The sequence below is a fragment of the Polypterus senegalus genome, chromosome 4 (genome assembly GCF_016835505.1).
Source record: "Polypterus senegalus isolate Bchr_013 chromosome 4, ASM1683550v1, whole genome shotgun sequence".
NCBI classification, from domain to species: domain Eukaryota; kingdom Metazoa; phylum Chordata; class Cladistia; order Polypteriformes; family Polypteridae; genus Polypterus; species Polypterus senegalus.
Window position 1 is genome coordinate 228,472,228 of NC_053157.1, and position 20,585 is coordinate 228,492,812.

Below are 20,585 nucleotides of genomic sequence, written 5' to 3' on the forward strand. Positions count from 1 at the left end.
TGTCTTGTCTAGTTACTGCCTGTGCTTGCCAGTTTTCTTCCATGACATGAAGACTAATTATTATTAGATTAATTAATATAATTAATTAGTATTAGATTAAATTTGTGACTCAAATTTGAGACATTATGTGTTAGTGAGTGAGCCCTGTGATGGACTCGCATCCCGTCCCAAGATGGTTCCTGATTTGTGTTGAGTGCCAATGAGATGTGCATGGCCTCCACCTAACAATGTAAGAGACTGCAGCAGCTCCGCCAGAAGGCACAGGGTTCTTGAAGTTGCACTGTCTGCTTATTTCTATTGTTATGTGTAACTTGTGGTTTTGCAGTCTTCTCTAAGTGTGTAAATGAGGTCTTTGAATTTGAATAGTTTACTGCACAACATGGTGGTGAGGGGTCTTTGAAAGTGTTTTTATATATACTTTATGACCAAAGGTTTGTGGACACCTGATCATCATAACTATATGAGCTTCTTGAACATCCTATTCCAAAACCATAAACATCAGTACAGAATTCTCTTCCCCTTAGCAGCTATAACAGTTTTGGGAAAGCTTTCCAGAAGATGTTGGAGTGTGTCTGTAGGAATTTGTGACAATTTAGTCAAAAGAGCATTTGTGAGGTTAGGTACTGATGTTGGACAAAAAGACCTGCTCGCCCTTGGCATTTCAATTCATTCCAAAGGAGTTCAATAGGGTTGAGGTCATAGCTCTATGCAGGTCACCTGAGTTTTTCCATGACTTGGTTTTGTGCTCAAGGGGCACAGTCATGGTGGAACAGAATAGGGCCTCTACCAGTCTGTTGCCACAAAGGTGTTCAAAATGTCTTTGTGTGCTGTAGTATTAACAGTATCCTTCACTGGAACCAAGAGGTCTATTCCAAACCTTAATAAACAGCTCTAGACTGTTATCACTACGGTACACAAATGCAGACCATAAGGTAGCGTTCTCTTGTCACTCGACAAACCCAGGTTTGTCCAGCAACCTGCCAACAGTGAACTGTGATTCATCACTCCACAATGGCAGCATGCTTTACACCACTCCAGCCAATGTTTGTACTGTGCATGGTGATTGTAGGCCTGCGTGCAGCTGCTCAGACATGGAGACCCACTTATTCAAGCTCCTAATGAGTTCTTGTGCTTCCACAGGCAATTACTAACTTAGTTGTGAGTGAAGCAACAGAGGATCGGCCATTTTTACGTGCAATGCACTTCAGCGCTCTCTGACCCCACTCTGTGAGTTAGCATGGTCTATCCTGTCATAGCTGACCTGTTGTTTCTCCAAAGCACTTTCACTTCACAAAAATAGCATTTAAAATTGACCAGGGCAGACCTTGCAGGACAGAAATATTATAAACTGACTTTTGCCAAAGGTGGAACCCTACGACAGTACCATGTTTAAAGTCACTGAGCTCATCAGTGTGACCAATTCTACTGCCGGTGTTTGTCAATGGAAATTGCATGGATTTGTACTTGAATTCACCTGTTGGTGATAAAACACCGGAAATGAATCATTTGGAAGGCCGTCCACATAGTTTCGGCCTAATAGTGTATTGTATATAGAATGGGAATGTAGGGTGGTGCAGTTCGAGACCCAGCTCCTCTCTGCGTGGAGTTTGCATGTTCTCCCCGTGTCTGCATGGGTTTCCTCCATGTACTCTAGTTTCCTCCCACAGTCCAAAGACGTATAGGTTAGGTGCATTGGCGATTCTAAATTGTCCCTAGTGTGTGCTTGGTGTGTGGGTGTGTGCACCCTGCGGTGTTTCCTGCCTTGCGCCTTGGGATTGGCTCCAGCAGACCCCCGTGACCCTGTAGTTAGGGTATAGCGGGTAGGATAATGGGTGGAGAATGGGAATGTGGTGCAAGGGGAATTCCTTGTCATCTTTTTAATTACATGCATCAAACAACAAGAGCTAAGGAGAAATAGCAGCAGCAGCATTTGGATTGCTGTTTGTCTGGCAAAAGAGTACAACATACAGAATCTGACTGTAGGAAAGAGAGGCCAGCTTGCAAAATATTATGAAGGACTGACCTCTGGTTCCTGGATTACAGAGTCTGGCAGTACTAAATTATTTCTTTTATTTGGGAAATCAATTCAATTGCTGTATTCAGGACAGTCAGTTGATATTTACTTAACATTTTTAGAATAACAATGTGAAGTGTGTTATGAAGCGTATTGTTAAGTTTGTACAGGATTGTATCTATTTTTTGATCAATGGTGATGTGTGGTTTTCAGAGTTGTGCTAGTGTTGGCCTTGTCCCGCATTCTCAATAGTATTTAAGGTTTAGCTAATTAGGGAAATGGTACATATAGTACCTATAAAAAGGTTTGGGGCACTGTCTGTCAAGTGACAACTCCTGTCCAGCGCCCGAAGAAGGGGCCTGAGTTGCCTTGAAAGTTTGTAAATTGGGCAGCAAATGTACAGGCGATAAGAACCTGCACACAAATAGAAGAACATACACAGGCTTGGACCGCAATAGAAGTAAAATCCTGCAGTACTTCTTTGTATTCCTTGCTCTGTGCTCCAATAAACACACGTTATCGGCAATACACTAATAACCTAATTGTGCTCCACTCACTTAGAATCTGGAACCAATGTAGAAAGCATTTTAAGACGGAGAAGCTTCTATCTGTGGCACCTCTGCAAGCCTTCACAAACATATGCAGTTTTTAAAATCTGGAAAAAATTTGGAATTAACTTGCTTAGAGAGCTTTATATAGACAACGTCTTTGCATCCTATGAACAATTACATTCCAAATTTAACATTCCAGCTACACATTTCTTTCACTATCTTCAAATCAGAAACTTTGTTAAACAGAACCTTCCAGATTTTCCTCATCTTGTACCCACATCCATGCTGGAAAAAATATTGCTTAATCTCAAGGACTTAGACACCATCTCTACAATATATAAAATTATTTTACAGTCCCTCTCTTTCAAAGATCCAAGAGGACACTGGGAAAAAGATCTCTCAATTAATATATCAGAAAAGGAGTGGAAAGTAGCAATGCAGAGAACTTGAGCTCCATATGCGCAAACCATACAATTATCATTACAGTACTTAACATTATATATCGAGCACATCTGTCTCGACTAAAACTCTCCAAAATGTTTCCAGGGCAAGACCCAACCTGCGAACGCTGCAACCAAGTCCCAGCCTCACTAGGTCACATGTTCTGGGCTTGCACCAAATTAACATTATTCTGGACAAAAATGTTTAATTACCTCTCAGACAGCCTTGGACTCACAATCCCTCCTAACCCATTAACAGCTGTGTTTGGGGTTCTTCCAGAGGGTCTTAAAGTGGAGAAGGACAAACAAATTGTGATTGCATTCACTACACTCTTGGCACGCAGACTTATTCTGATAAACTGGAAGAACCCAAACTCTCCTCTTTTAAGTCCGTGGGAAACTGATGTGTTATACTATTTGAAATTGGAAAAAATCCAATACTCAGTTAGAGGATCTGTACAGACTTTTTCAAAACATGGCAGGATCTAATCAGTAATATTTTAAAATAAGTTTATAAAGCACAGAGAATTTATTAATTTAGGTATGTTTACAAGCCTTAAATTTTACGTCGTTTGACTTGCTCTCTCTCTCAAGGGTGGGGATCGATCTGTTCTTAACTCAATTTTTCTTTTTGTAAAAACTTGATTGCTTTGTATGGAGTGCAATAAAATTAATAATAAAAAAAAAAGAAAAGAAAGTTTACAAATTGTAATCTTTTTAGTTAGCCAATAAAAGGTGGGATTTTGCTTGACCTCTCACTAAGTTCATTGGCTGAAAGTCTTCAGTGTCAGTGTGTCAGAGAGAGGATGTGCAAAATTGTTCATCATGGCACTTATTTTTGTTTTATTGTCTCCTTCACTATGACCTCCAAGGGGTCCAGAGTTCCATAACTGAGCCTGCCCTTTTAATTAGCAGTGGGCCTCTCTTAATATGATGTCACTTGCCCAGCACTCCAACCATATTGATGTTGATGGAGTCTCACAACTGAAATTACCAAAACCTTCCCAAAAGTTAACCCCAGGCCACTCACTTTGGCATTTCTAATTCCTCTTTTCTTTATTCTATTACTGATACAATATTTTCTCTACATTCTAATGCCAGGATTCCAGAAATATTTAATAGTTTGTATTATTTATATTTGTGCTTATTATTACGTTTTTATATTGTTATTATGATTGTCATTATTGGCAAACTGGTTGCTCTGATGCTATGTTCTGCTGTGACATTTTAAAGGAATTCTGAACTTTTATTAGAAGGAAATGAAGACTGCACTCAAGAAAGCGCCAAATATTTCTAGTAAGTTATTTCGGGTATTGAGTTAACCATCATGTTTGATTTGGAATTGACATTTACTTTACAAAGATATTTTCTCAAATCTTTGGTTTTCCGAACTCTACTTCAGTCTGAAATAGCCTCCTTAATATTATGTTTACCTCCGGAAAAATGTTATTACATGTAACAGAAACGTGCAAATGCCAAACTTTTAACATAAACACAGTCATAAAGGTATGTCTAGTGCCCACTGCTATACTGATGTAATTTTTTTAAAAACAGTCACCAACACAGAGCCCAGTGTTGCAATTTGAACAGTGGAAAGCATGTTTCTTTGTACACTTTTCTTATAATATTTTTTCTGTTGCATTTTCAGGAGAGTGAAGAATGTCAATGCCTGATTGGCACTATTGAGGAGGAGGAGGAGGTTAGGAGCACACACTGATACAGTGCATTGCCGCACCCACCACACGACAAACCAACTCAGGATCCAGATTAGGACCCGAGTGCAGCCATGCAACGGGTGATACCTCAGCACCACACTAGTTCAGATGGACACAGTGTCTTATTGCAGGCTACCACAGCATAAGGCTTAGTGACCTCCACATTCCCCCAATACAAACATTGGCAGTTTGTGTATTGTGAACAGTGCTTAGGCAGCAGATGTCTTTCTTATCGATCTACTTGATAACAATCATTTTGCTATTTTTCCACATAGATACTGCTTCCTGCTGCAGCATTTCACAACTGAATTTACCAGATATGTTATGGCTGTTCAGTCATAGATTGCCATATGCATCAGTTTCACTATCTTTGTCAACATCTGATGACCAATTCATATTGTTACCACTATCAAGTGATTCAACTAATGGCTCAGGTTCGCGTTGTTCTAAAATGGACTTTACACAGTAGCTACTTGTTTACACACCATTGTATTTTAGTTGAAGGCCCCACCCCACTCATAAATATTAATGAGTTACCTCAGAGTGGCAAACTACATTAGTGGATCATTACATGTTACTCCATGTCTCGCTCAGGAATAACCAGAACCATAATTGCATAGAATTCAAAGCCTGAGTCACGCTCAGGGTTAACACCAAGGAGGTTAAATCTTAGCTGCTTCAGTTTTGTGCCTGTTTTTGTCATTCATATTTTATGACACTTTCTCCATATGTGTTGGTAATGTGATTGTGGTAGCTGCTCAGGAATGATTCCAGTTTCTGTACTTGTTATATAATGGATTAAGATTTAATGACAATACTAAACAGAACAAGTATATATTAGTGCAGAATTGGCAAACTCTGTTAACCCATCAAGTACTTTTGCAATGGTAAAGGGTAAGTCATTTGTTCCATGGCCAAATGAGTCCATGTTATTTATGCTAAACAAGAAGAAAGGTTGAAAGGAGTTTCATTTAAGTTTCAGTAACCTTAAATACACGTTTACAGAAAGGTTGAGGAGCATGTTGCCTTGCTAATTGGAACATATCTTCACATATATTATTTATATGCGTGGTCCACCACCCCAGTCTGACAAACTTTGCCCATGTATTCCATACATTATTAAAGGGGTGTTGTATTAGACAAAATACCCCAAACAGTGTCCAGTATTTTCAGCATTTGGAACTCATCTACCACTGCAGCCATGCCAGTGCTGAGCTTTTCTTTCACCGTGGTAGCTTCATCTGCAGAGATGGACCCAACACCATCCAATGCCTCTGGCACTTCATATTTACAACTCGGTTTAGGAGTTCCTCAAACTGCTTCTTCCACCTCAATGAAATCCGTAATTAAACAGATTAGATTAGATATATATTTTTGGTCAACATTTCTCCTCCATTGCTGAGAACATAGTGTTTGATGTTCTGTCTGTTCTTTTCAAGTCATTTAATGATTTTCGATAATATTTCTATGGCCATGTGAAACTCATTCTCCATGCCTTACCACAGTCCACCCCTACACAGGCTCTTACTTCAGCCACTACAGTAGCAGACACCTTTATTGAATGCTTGTACCTCTTAGTCAAATCCAGACAACCTCCTGATGAGATTATGCAGAAGATCACTTTGTTCAGCTTCACAGCTTCCCTTACTGCTGGTGTTCACACAAGGGTCCTAGGGTTGTGACTATGACAGGAACCAACAAGGTGTTGGCCATGCAGTTACCTCTAGTAATGAGATCATTCTGATTACATGTTTCTGGCCACCAAAGGTAGAGGTTGGACTAAACCAAAGTTTGCAATAGTCATTACAGTTTACCCTCATAACCCATTTGGGGCTTTTAGTAATTTGTAGTGGGCACTCCATCAACCTGGGCCTTCAGCAATTTATTCTAAGTACACAGCTCAGGACCTTTTCTGCTCAAGTGTCTACATCATATAACCTCAGCTCAGATAAAACAACTGTACAGTCAACTATTAGCCTTTCACCAAAGGTATGTTGGAACCTTGCTTTCAAACATGATGTTTATAGAGAACAATCCAAAAATATTAATCATCGTCATCATTTAACATCATGTAACATTTTTACATTTTTTTCATGTCACCTGATACCACATCCAACCACATATTTGGTCTTATTCAGGTCCTAAACCCCTCTACCTCCATTTTGGTGCATTTCTCCATCCAGTGCTCATCTATCATTTGTTCCAGATTCCCTAATCATCTTAATATCTTTCTCCTCAGCAGAGCACATATTTCCTCCAATCCAAATATTTTCTGTTAACAAAAACATTCATCTTTATCTCACTTTGATAAACAGCACCAAAGTAGATGTGTGTACAGGAGACAAGATAGAGGGTGTATGATTGAAATGCTTAGAAGGGAGCAATGGAATGTCCATATATTTTTCTGGTAGCAAAGTGTATCTGAGATTAGTTTACTTGTGCTAGAAAAATTGGCAGACAATGTGATGATGGAGATGAAGAGTGTGAGTGAGCTTATTGTTATTATCATTATCATTATTGTTATTATTATGATAATTGTTGGTGAATGACAGAGGAGTTATAATTGGGATATGCTCTGCAGGTTGACAGAACAGACAAATGGAAAGGTGAGTGCTCAGGTGGTGATGACTATATTGGGTGGCTACCTTAAAGGGGCATGTTGGAAGCAACTTTGATAGTTATGAAGGAGTCCTTGGGGGCTTTGGATTCGTTTTCAGGAATGTTGAGAATGGTATGGTAGAAATGGTTGTCTGCTACACCATGTCCAAAAGAGAAAAAAATAAGTTATGTTTAAATGTGATGTTGTTAGGAACACTATAAAATATTTGTTTGAAGAGAAGCAAGACAATTGGATCATGGTGAGAAATATGAAGGTGATCATTGCAGAAGGTGTTCATTACATTAGTTTTAAAATATTTCTTGTTATGTAGAAAATAAAACATGAAAAACCTCTGCCTAGTACAGAAATTCAGTAATGGTGCATTTCTGAAACTTTATAATTAATGTGTCCCAATATTTATGCAAAAAGACAAAGGTCTGATTCTTTAGAGTCCTGGTGCCTCTTATCTTGCTATATAGTTGCAAGCTATCCAATGATTTGAGACAAAAACTGGACTCTTTTGATACTGTTAGAATCCTTGGGTACTGCTGGTTCGACTTTGTGTCGAATGAGTGTTTGTTAACAGAGTCCTGAATGAGGCACATTTTGCTGAAGGAACTGACTGAAGGCCTGTCAGTTACAGCACTACGGCCATGTGATGCGATTCCCCGAGGATAATCTGGCTCGCAGGATCCTCATTGTTTAGGACCCAAGTGGGTGGACCAGGCCAAGGAGACGCCCACATAACACCAGGCTGTGACAGATAGAGGGTCATTTTCCGGAGGGTGAGACTGGACCGCTTGTCTGCCTGGGGGATTGCCAACCGGGATCCCAAGCTGTTTCGTTGTGTGTTGAATGCAGCAACGCGCTGTACCAGTGCATGCTCCCCCACTTGACCAGACCTGACCAGTTGCTTTACGTATGCACATGTGTGAGTTATGTTTTCTGGATGCACATTAAGACAACTAAATGGATACACTAAGAAATTTATATCGCATTACAACTTACATTGTCAGATAATCTCAGATCCATTGAATCATTACAGAGGGACTTGGACTGCATACAGGTTTGGGCAGATTTGTAGCAGATTCAATTTAATGTAAGTAAATGTAAAGTGTTACAAAGAAGAAGTTAAAATGTTAGGTTTGAATACACAATGGGATATCTGAATATCAAAAGTACAACTTATGAGAAGGATTTAGGAGTTGTAGTGAACTCAGCACTATTAACTGGCAAAGAGTATTCAAAAGCCATTAAGAAGAATAACAGAATGTGAGGTTATATAGCATCCTGCTGTGTGGAGTACAAGTCACAGGAGGTTTTGCTCAAGTTTTATAACACACTGGTGAGGCCTCACCTGCAGTCCTGGTAGCAGTTTTGGTCTCCAGCCTAAAAAAAAGGTCACAGAAGTGGAACTTGGCTCATTCCAGGGCTACAGAGGAGGAGTTATGAGGAAAGATTAAAAGAGCTGAGTCTTTTCAGTTTAAGTAAAAGAACATGAGGAGAAGACATGATTTAAGTGTTTAAAATTATGAAGGGAATTAGTCCAGTGGATCGAGACAGTGACTTTAAAATGTGTTCATCAAAAACATAAGGACACAGTTGGAAACTTGTTAAAATTAAATTTCCCACAAGCAATCTGCAGTTTTAAAGTTGTGGATTACTTGTTTTTTTATGATTTGTGTTTTATGTGTTACTGAAATAATGATTTTACAAAAAAGGAAGAGCCTCATGAGGAGACCCCTTCAAACTCCCAAGCTGTTAAATACTTAAAATCCTGTATCAAAAAAAAAAAAGAGAGTCCCTCCAGTCTCTGTCTATATTGCAAAAGTAACAGGAGAGCTTAAGTCTTGTCATGCATATCCATGTTGAACATGTGATGCAATAACATTAACAGTATTTACAAGATACAGGATTCTTGTATGTATGACAAAGTATAACATGTAATTTTATCTTGCCTGTACAGGTCATGATGTCATATACACAACATACTTTCACTTAAAGTACAAGACAGAAGTTCATCTCTATTTTTTTTATTGTGCACTGCAAAATGTCTCTATAATAATCTTTATGAATTAAACAAAGTCCTCTAATCTGACACTGTTAGCAGAATATAACCCCTCACTGACAAAATTAGGTTAGTTTCGCCTTAATTTCTTATCTTCTTTACCAGGCACTTACTTCACCACTTACAAAGACATTTTCCTTACATTTTAGTTTGTGTGCAAAGATCCACAATTATGGAAAGTGTATTTTCTCTAAATATTTACATTAATTTTCCTGAAATATACTCACAGTAAACACCCAAGGAGGAGCCGACAGCCAGTAACAAAGAAAACAGCAATATGAGCAGCAGCTTTAGAGGTGAAAACATTTGTTTGTCATTTGTTGATTGCACTAATAAGAGAGAAGAGAAGAGCACACTGTTAAGTGAAGTGTGGTGAAGAGAAACACTAACAAAATATACTTGGTCAAGTGATCAGAGAATTGTGGTCTCACCTTTAGTTGTGTCACCATTGGACTGCTTTTCATCCCCAGGTGTTTTCCATTCAGTTCTGCAGTGAGTGTCTGCATTGTCTTTATTTATATCACTGGCTACTGACAAACAAAACCTTTATATAGTCATGAAACACTGCACTAAAAGTGACAATGTTGAAACTTGGTGTTTATGGTCAATAACACTGATAGGATGAATAATCATTCAGAGCCTCATTCCTCTTTATTTTGCATGATAGCCACAAATCTGGGGGATGTATCCAGCTGAGTCATAATAAACTTCCTTTGGTCAAGTCACCTCTCACTCTCTCTCTCATCATGTAAATTATTGTCATATTTAAATATTACCAACACTCCCAGGTTTACTGCAGCAGGTTTAAAGTGAAAACTGTTTTAAAAAGCTATTACATAATGATCTGAAGTGGGCCTAAAACATCTAGAATAAAAAAAAAACTATACATACTGCAGAATATCACTATCGATCTCTTTTTAAAGCAAATTAATATTGACTTTCTTTAACTACTTTAAAAGTTGACATACACTGTATGAAATACAGTTCCATTTCTGAATAAAAAGCTTTTACCTGTTTGAGAGCTGGAGTTTTTCTGCTGAAGATTAGTATATTTCACTTCTGCATAGATGACCTCCTCCCTCTGGACTATTTAGAAAAGACAGTCAAATATAAAATGAAGCTTCACTTAGGACAGTGGAATCTATTAGCAGACATTTTGATCAAAAATTAAAGTGTTTCTTACATCGCAAAACAATAATTCCTGAGTTGTGTTGTATCCAGATAAAAAAACTCATTACACACAGGTTTTGCCCAAACATTTTCTTACTTTTATTCTTCCTTCTTTTTCCCACAAACCCCCAGTTCACCACATCCCCCAATTTTCCCATCCTGCCCCTTGTCTTTTAGGAAACAAACTATATACAAAACTCTTAAAGAAACACAGGGTTCAATTCTGGACATAACAGTAAGACCAAATATTAATGGGACTGGTTTCCTTTATCTTCATGTCAGAAGACTCAGTTAATTCAGAATTTTCATTCAGACAGTATAAACACTTTATACATTAAAAAAAAAATATATTCAAACAGAATGAGCTTAGAGCAGTTAGGAGGAAACAGTAAAATGTTTTTTTTAAAAATTAAACAGGACTTTTACATCGCAACCTTCTTCTAAAATGTAAAGCAGACGGCAGTCTGTCCCAACTTATTCTTTTTACAAAATTATGAATCACTCTAGGAATGTGTACTTCCTCGGTAAGCCACTAGAGCTTGCAATGCTCTGATAGCCAAAGCACTATAGTGTAGAATCATATTTTACAGATAAACTAATTTAATTAATTATTGTACTGATTATGCATTTGCAAGTTTAATATTTGAAATTTCATCTCGTTTTAAGGTTGTAGCTAGAATTAACTAAACAGTGTTGTGACAAACCTTGTGAAGGATGTGGGGGAATAGAGGAGACAGAAAATGAAAACCAAGCCTCACCCATCGGACATGATCCTCTATCTGCCACAGCCAGGTGTTACGTGGGCGATCCCTTGTCCTGGTCCAGCCTCTCAGGTCCCCAACAATGAGGATCCTATGAGCTAGATCACACTAAAGGAAACATGCCACATGGCCATAGTGCCATAACTGACGCTCCCTCACAATGCAGGTAATGTACCTCATTTGGGACTCCATGAGCAACCACTCATTCGACACAAAGTCAAACCAGCAGTACCCAAGGATTTTCTGGATAGACACAATACAAAAGGAGTCCATGCTTCATCTCAGGTCACTGGATAGCATCCATGTCTTGCAACCATATAGCAAGACAGGAAGCACCAGGACTTGGACCTTCATCCTTTTGTATATTGTAGCACCACACACCCCTTTCCAGCAACCTCATGACCCCCTATGCTCTCCCAATCCGTCTACTGACTTCATAGGAAGAGTCACCAGAGACGTGAATGTCAATGACAAGGTAAGTAAACCTCTCAGCAAGGTCAACACTCTCTCCGCAGACAGACACACTGCTGATATCTGTGCCCAAGAGGTCATTAAAGGCCTGGATCTTGTTTTTTATCCAGGACACTCGCAAGCCCAGACACTCAGACTCCTTGCTCAGTCTCTCAAGTGCCCCAATCAGAGCTTTCATTGACTTCATGAAGATCACAGCATTGTCGGCAAAGTCAAGATCCTCCTCCTTGACTGTTCTTTTACTACTAAAATACTTAAAAAATCTCTCCTTATCTGCTATATTCCTCTCTATCTTTTAGCCCCCCCCCCACCCCATATCCTTCTTCCCAATTAGTCTTATACATCATCTATAGCTGTTTTTTTTGATTTGATTAACTCTTTACTGATCCACTGTGGAGTTTCTTTAAACATCCTACGAATTCCAAATTTGGCTATGCATTGTACCTGTTCTGCATACTGGGGTCTTCCCAGACTGTCTTAAGACTGCTGAAGTTAAACCCCTGCTAAAGAAAAGTAATCTTGACTCCTCTGCTTTTGATAATTTTAGACCTAACCTGCCTTTCTTAAGTAAAATTCCAGAGAAGGCAGTCTATATGCAGCTTAATGACCATCTCAATAAACATGCTATTCTTGATAAGTTTCAGTCGGGTTTCCAGAACAAATCACAGCACAGAAACTGCACTCGTTAAAGTAGTAAATGACTTGCGGGTAAATGCAGACAGAGGCCATTTATCTGTTCTCATCCTCTTAGATCTGAGTGCTGCATTTGACACCATTGATCACAATATTCTTAGAAATCGCCTTAGTCAATGGGTGGGCCTCTCTGGCAGTGTCTTAAATTGGTTTGAATCCTACCTGACAGGGAGAAAATTCTTTGTTAGTTGTGGTAATTACAACTCGAAGACACATGATATCCTATATGGTGTTCCACAAGGCTCTATCCTGGATCTGCAGCTCTTCTCAATCTACAGTATATGCTTCCGTTAGGTCAGATTATCTCAGGTTACAACGTGAGCTACCACAGCTATGCTGATGACACACAGCTGTACTTATCAATAGCTCCTGATGACCCCAACACTCTTGATTCACTGACACAATGTCTCACTTGTGTTTCTGAGTGGATGAGTAGTAATTTTCTCAAACTAAATAAAGAGAAAACAGAAATTTCAGTGATTGGCAATAATGGATATAATGAGGTTATTAGAAATAAACTTGATGCGTTAGGATTAAAAGTCAAGATGGAGGTAAAGAATTTAGGGGTAACTATGACTTTGACCTGAATTTTAAATCGCATATTAATTAGATTACTAGGACATTATTTTTTCTCTTAAGAAATATAGGAAAAGTTAGAGCTCTTATAACACTGCAAGATACTGAGAAATTAGTTCACACTTTTGTTTTCAATCGACTAGATTACTGTAACGCACTCCTCTCAGGACTACCAAAAAAAGGCATCAATCGATTGCAACGGGTGCAGAATGCAACTGCTAGAATCTTAACTAGGAAAAGAAAATCTGAGCACATCACCCCAGTTTTGATGTCACTACACTAGTTACCTGTGTCATTTAGAATTGACTTTAAAACAGTGTTTATGGTTTACAAAGCCTTATATAATCTCGCTCCATGTTATATTTTGGAATGTCTTACACTCCATATCGTAACCTTATATTTTTAAATGAGTGTCTACTTAGAATTCCAAGAGCTAAACTTAAAAGAAGTGATGAGGTGACCTTCTGCTGTTATGCACCTAAAATCTGGAATAGCCTGCCAATAGGAATTCGCCAGGCTAATACAGTGGAGCACTTAAAAAATTGCTAAAAATACATGACTTTACCATGGATTTCTCATAGCTTCATCTTAGTTTAATCTTGATGCTCTGTATATTCAATTAATTATCATTATTATTCATGGTGGCTCCAAAATCTGTACTAACCCCTACTTTCTCTTCTGTTCTTTTTTCGGTTTTCTGTGGTGGTGATCTGTGCCACCACCACCTAATCAAAGCACCGTGATGTCCCTACATTGATGGATTAAAGGCCAGAAGTCCACATGACCATAATTATCAAGTTCTTCCATGTGAAGCCTGAATACCATGAGGACTGATTGTGAGGTCATTTACAGTATGTCAGGTAGAATGCCTAGAGGGGGCTGGGTGGTCTCGTGGCCTGGAACCCCTGCAGATTTAATTTTTTTCTCCTGCCGTCTGGAGTTTTTTTTTTTGTGTTTTTTTTCTGCCCTCCCTGGCCATCAGACCTTACTTGTATTCTATGTTAATTAATGTTCCCTAATTTTAATTATTTATCTTGTCTTTTTTCTCATTCTTCGGCTTCTAAAGCACTTTGAGCTACATTGTTTGTATGAAAATGTGCTATATAAATAAATGTTGTTGTTGTTTAAAATATTTTTAAACCTGTTCCACTGCTCCTCGACTGTCTCTATGTTTAAAATCTTATCCCAGTGTATCCTCCTTAGACTTTGTCGCATCTGCTCAAAATTTTAGTCTTTACATCCACACTTTTCCAAAACAGTCAGAATTGTATTACATTATGGTTACTTGACCCTATCGGTTCAGTCACCTCTACACCCTCAATTCTATCTGTGATTATTACAAAACACTAAATCCAGACAGGCTTCACCCCACACTGGTGCTTTAACATACTGTATTAAAAACAATCACTGATTACTTCTAAAAACTCCTGCTGTTCCTGCTGCGCTATTTGCAAGGTTATCTCATTTAATATTCAGGTAGATTAATCCCCCATGATATAATATTCCCTTTTAAACTTGCTTTTTAAATATTACCAAACAGATGTGCATTGGAATTACTGTCTGCATTGGGTGGTCTATAACACACTCCTAAAATAAGTCCTCTTTCCCTAATGCTTTCCAGACGAAGCCACATGACGAAGCTTACTAAGATGGGGCTCATCATCCAACTGAAGAGGACTTACATTTAAATTTTGTTTGGCATAAACAGCAACCCCACCTTCTTTTCTGTTCTGTCTGTCCTTCTTAAAAATTGTGTGTCCCTCTATGCTATACTCATTGCTATTATTCCTATTTAGCCAGGTCTCTGTAATTGCTATAATATCATAATTATGCTCCTCTACGTACAACTCCAACTTACTCTTTTATTTTTAATATTTCTAGCACTAAGGCAAGATATTTTTAATGTGTTACTCATTTTATTTTTGTATTTTAACTATTTGGTTTAGAGGTTGCAGTTTAGTCATTATGGCAGACTGATTAGTAGATATCGGGGTGAAAATGGACCAACCACAGCAATCTTGTCAAATATTTTTGGAGAATATTTTAGGCCACCATCTGACTGATGCAGACTTGTAATGCATCTTGTGAGGCTCCTGACCACTTCCTGACAACTTTCAATTCTCTGATGATTGGCACATTAAGGGAATGAATCAATCTATTTTTAAAACCTGCATATCCAGAACAGGTTCACAGGAAAATGACAGCAAGCATCATGCACAAGACAGGAGCAAGCCAATGCAGGGCATCAGTCCATCACAGTGAGGGTGCATCCTTTTCCACAAGCACAGAATTGCAGTTTGTCGTGAGGGATTTAATCCCAATACATGTGTCATCAGGCACACTAATCATACTGTATTTCAAAAACCCAAAATTGCACACAGTAAAATTGCTGGTGTTAAATGAACTCTTACAGGGTTAAAGTAACTGTTCAAGTATTCACTTGAAAATGTTTATTTTCCACCATTTCTCTTTGATGACAGTATTGTAAAAAGCTGCACTTTTTTCATACAGTTTAGAGTCACAGAAAACATATGCGTTCAGGTCCTTTCAGCAGTTTATTACTGAAGCTTTAAATTCATCCTACTGACCAATAAAGCTCTGGTTTTCATTTTCTGTCTCCTCTATTCCCCCACATCCTTCACAAGGTTTGTCACAACACTGTTTAGTTAATTCTAGCTACAACCTTAAAACGAGATGAAATTTCAAATATTAAACTTGCAAATGCATAATCAGTACAATAATTAATTAAATTAGTTTATCTGTAAAATATGATTCTACACTATAGTGCTTTGGCTATCAGAGCATTGCAAGCTCTAGTGGCTTACCGAGGAAGTACACATTCCTAGTGTGATTCATAATTTTGTAAAAAGAATAAGATGGGACACACTGCCGTCTGCTTTACATTTTAGAAGAAGGTTGCGATGTAAATGTCCTGTTTAATTTTTTAAAAAAACATTTTACTGTTTCCTCCTAACTTACTTTCTAAATACATTTTAAATAATTCTGTGCCCTTTGTTTTGTTCTGTGGGTGTCGTTGTCTCAGTTGATGAATGTTTTTGATGTCCTAAATAGACAGGAAGAATTAAAATGACACGATAAAAACCAAATAGATTTGATAATGCAGACGTCTTACCACTCCTGAGCTGTTGAGAGCTCACATCAGTTGTCACCTCATTTGTACTAAGTGTCACCCATTTTGTGAAAGTCAAGGAGAGTCTCACGCGCTCTTCTGACCGGTGTAAGTTCCTTCTCACTGGTAACATGCTTTCAAGAAACCAGGCCTTTATCTTTTTTGGTTTTGGTTTAATGCTTTGCTAATAAATATTGTGAAGTGTTTTTTATTGAGCTATTTCTGTGCTTCTATTACAATTGCACCCTTCTGAATATTTGTCTAGCACTTTGAACGTAGGAAGTGTGCTTTATAAATAAAATTAATTGGTTATTACTAGGTGCTCTTCTGATGTCTGTTTTAATCAGAACCATTACATAACACAAATTTTCGATCACTCTTTGTATCATCGTTTCCCTTTGATCAACTTACCTTCTGACCAATGAATGAGTGGGAGAAGCAGATCTTCAATTCAAAAAGCAAGAAAAGGAAGGGATCTGAAAACACTTAAAACAGCTGCCTTGTTCAAAGAAAGTCCTTTCTGAGCAGAAACTGCAGCTTAGGATATGCAGTACAACAACTGAAGCAGTAATTCCCAAACTCAGTCCTGAGGACCCACTGCGGCTGCAGGTTTTTATTTCAGCCAAATTCACAATTAGTGTTAATAATTGATCTAATTTATTTAGATGGTCTTTGCTCCCTTCCCTTATTCTGCCTTTAGAAAAGCAAAGCAGTATGATTTTTACATTTATAGGACATTTAGAGATATTTCTACTTTTGCTTTAAATGCTAACTTCTCTTTTGTTGTTGCCCTATTGTTTTCTTAATTTTCTGTGCAGTTTGCACCCTTCGCTGTATTTGAATAATGATAATTAAAACAAACAGAACTGACAGCCAGTTAAACAACACTGAATAATGTGAGAAGTCAAGCAAAATGACACTGATGGCTACCATGGTACAACACCCTAGTATAGGAGTCCACAATCACGGTCCTGGAGGGCCACAGTAGCTGCAGATTTTTATTCCAACTAGTCTCCTAATTAGAAGACAGTCCACACTGACAATGAAATTTGTTATTGAACAGTTTGGCTTGTTAATACTTGCATTCATCCAAGAGAAAGTTTAATTGCAATTTAGAGTTTCCTTCACTGAGAACGTTATCCAAGTGTCTTGTGGACCAGAAGAGATTTAAACTTAACGGTCCTTCCATTTCCCCCCATCATTAATTTCTAAACATTTCTTATCGCAGATACTTCATGGTACATATGCACAGGTTTAAAAGGAAGCACATTAGCTGGAGAGCTGCAGGTTTATTGGTTCTCTGCATTTCATTATTAACTATGTCTGGTTAAGAAAACAGGCAACAATTCAAACTTAAACACAGCTGCTAAAATCTAACTGAGGCAGTTAAGGGTTCTGAATGGTAACAGGCAAGAGAACTAAAATTAAGCCCAAAATATTGTAAGGGATTGCCGGACCGTGTATCTCGGCCAACACCCCCAAACCGCCAGATGGAGCCATCCCTGCAACATGGAAGGGCCCCGAATTCCAGCAGGGCATCATGGAACTTGGAGTCTTTCATCACAGCCTTGCTGGAAACCATTGAGGTCACCGGAGGACGCTGCAGGAAGGCCCAGGGACTTATACTTTTCTTATAGCCTGGAAGTAATTCACAATCATGGAAATGGAAACAGCAGTTTTGATCTGACTCAGAAGTGCTAGGAATCACATGGACTGGGGGGGATCAGAGGCATTTCTGGGTCAAGGACTTTAAAGGGACTCTGGGAAATCCCAGCAGTGAGCCGAGTTGGGAAGAAGGGTGACTGAGCTGCTGGGAGTGAAGGGTTATTGTTATTGTGAATTATTGATACATTATTAGAGTATTGTGGAGTAGTGGTGCTTTGTGCAAATTATTATTATAATAAATAATAATTCTGGACTTTTACCTGGTGTCTAACGAGTGGTCTGAGCGTTCAAGGGGTCAAGAGCGCCCCTATCTGTCACAGTTGGTGTAGTCGGCAGGATTCACTGGCCATCAGTTGGCAGTGGACCTGGAAAAAATTTACTGTGGACAGAATACCCCGAGAAGACAGCGTCACGACACACAGGAAAAATCGCCAAAGCCCAAATTTACCAAGACAGTCATGGGCAAGAAGAAGGCCAAGAAGAGTAGCAGTACCAGCGGAAGTCCAGTGCTTAATATTGTCGGCACTCAAAACGTGCCACGGAGCAACTATGCGTATCAGGAGATGTTTCCGGAAAACGACGATTGCTACGAGGTATGTGCCGGGAGCGAAAATGAAAACCTTTTTAAAGTAACGCATCTTGTCCCGTGCTCATACCTCATAGAGAAGCATTCGGAGACCCTGCGGGAGGCATAAGATATTTCCGAAGGCGATAGTATGCTCTCGCTCAAATAGAAGTGCCAGAAAGACTAACGCATTATGGGTGCCGGCGAGGGACACTTGACCTACCACGAGTGATTCTGGGAAGTTGACGGTCCATGTAACACTGCAAGTGACTTCACTCAAAAAAAGATGGACTTGGGTTTTCCGAAGGGGAAGCGGGAGGCAAGCGAAGCCCCGCTCACCCCACAAAAAGGTAAGGAGGGCCGGGAAATGACTGATCGATCTGCCGACAAATTAATACAGGCAGGTCACAGTCTGCTAAAGATGGCGACCCGGTCCTCTGAAAAAGAGAACTCCAATTCCCAGAAGCCTGTGCGCAGCCCAACAGAACATGTGCCAGGAATGGGTGTGCTTATTGGCTCCCAGTCGGGAGGTAAGGCCTTCGGCTGAACTAATTAATATGGACATGTGCGAACTGGAGAAATTGCTTCAGCCTGTACAGAGTTTTTTACAGGTGGTGCAAACAATCCAGACGATCGTTGAAGACTTGTAAAGAGCGGCTGAAAAGCCTATGAAGAAATTAAATGACTGCCTGCGGCGATTTTTTTGGGAGCCTCCTGTCTTGATTAATTTGGTGGTACAGGTAAGCGAGACCCATACCGTATATAATGAAATAGGGATGCAGTGTGATCCGGGCCCGCATTTAATAAGTAGCGGGTGCCAAGTCACTGCATGCCCTTCAAAAGAGCGTGGAACGTTGACAGAGTGGTCAGGGGAAGGGCCAGTTGAGCCTGAGCAGCTGGATGGTGCTGTCTCTCAGGGCAATTCAGTCCTGAAGACCCCGACCCATGTTGTAAATAAGCCAAAGGGGGTGCAGACAGTAAAGGGTCTCTCTCTATCTCATAGAGAGACTCAGACTGTGGGAAAGCCCCGGAGTAAAAAGGACATCACAATTGTGACAAATGGGTCTCCTGACAAGATAAAAAAGGGAGCTGAAAGCTCAAGGGCGGCTGGGGAACCCTCCTCAGCGGAAAGAAGGACAGAGCCAGAGTTTCTGAGCTTCTTTCAGTCTCGCAGGGGGAGACTAACAGGGGGACGATGGCTGTGTTATGCATGCCTCCGGCCGGGCCACATTTGGTGAAATTGTCCACGGAGAACTGAGGAAAAACTTTTACTCATGTAATGTTCCCCCTAGGTTCTCTAAGAGGTATTTTTCCCTGACATAGCCAAGGACCGGCCACAGCCAGAGGCTCCTCCTGGAGGATGACGTCCCTCACAGGGTTGGACGCTCCGCTCCACTGGGCTTCACTGAGGGGAGGGAACTGTGAGGGATTGCCGGCTGTGTATCCCGGCCAACAGCCCCAAACCGCCAGATGGAGCTATCCCTGCAACATGGAAGGGCCTCGAGTTCCAGAAGGGCATCATGGAACTTGGAGTCTTTCATCACAGTCTTGCTGGATACCATGGGGGCCACCGGAGGACACTGCAGGGAGGCCCAGGGACTTATACTTTCCTTATAGCCCGGAAGTAATTCACAATCGTGGAAATGGAAAAAATGATATACTTCCGGGTTGAAGAAAAGAGGAGTTTTGATCTGACCCGGAAGTGCTAGGAATCACATGGACTGGGGGGGATCAGAGGCATTTCTGGGTCAAGGACTTTAAAGGGACTCTGGGAAATCCCAGCAGAGAGCCAAGTTGGAAGGAAGGGTGACTGAGCTGCTGGGAGTTTAGGTTTATTGTTATTGTGAATTATTGTGTATTATTAATATATTATTAGAGTATTGTGGAGAAGTGGTGCTTTGTGCACATTATTATTATAATAAATAATAATTCTGGACTTTTACCTGGTGTCTGACGAGTGGTCTGAGGGTTCAAGGGGTCAAGAGTGCCCCTGTCTGTCACAATATGTATTGCTTTAGTAGTAAATAAAAGGGTTCTAATTAAGAAATTGGTTAAAGTGAAGACCTGCAGCCATAGCAGACCTACAGAAATGTAACTGAGTACCTACAAAGTAAATAATATTTGTCTTTGATGAATGAAAGCGCTAACAAGGCATAGAGTTAAACAC

The 20,585-nt window shown here is 39.6% G+C and overlaps 1 protein-coding gene across 1 annotated transcript in view; it reads right to left on the reverse strand.

Moving 5' to 3' along the window:
- Window positions 1-20,585, reverse strand: part of LOC120528877 — a 35,337-nt gene that overhangs the window by 840 nt on the left and 13,912 nt on the right. Inside the window, exons 4-7 of the mRNA XM_039752953.1 lie at window positions 10,399-10,473; window positions 9,819-9,914; window positions 9,615-9,716; window positions 1,385-1,474 (exon numbers count right to left, since the gene is read on the reverse strand). Of these exons, the coding sequence (XP_039608887.1) occupies window positions 1,385-1,474; window positions 9,615-9,716; window positions 9,819-9,914; window positions 10,399-10,473 (363 nt within the window). The remainder of the gene's footprint in view (window positions 1-1,384; window positions 1,475-9,614; window positions 9,717-9,818; window positions 9,915-10,398; window positions 10,474-20,585) is intronic.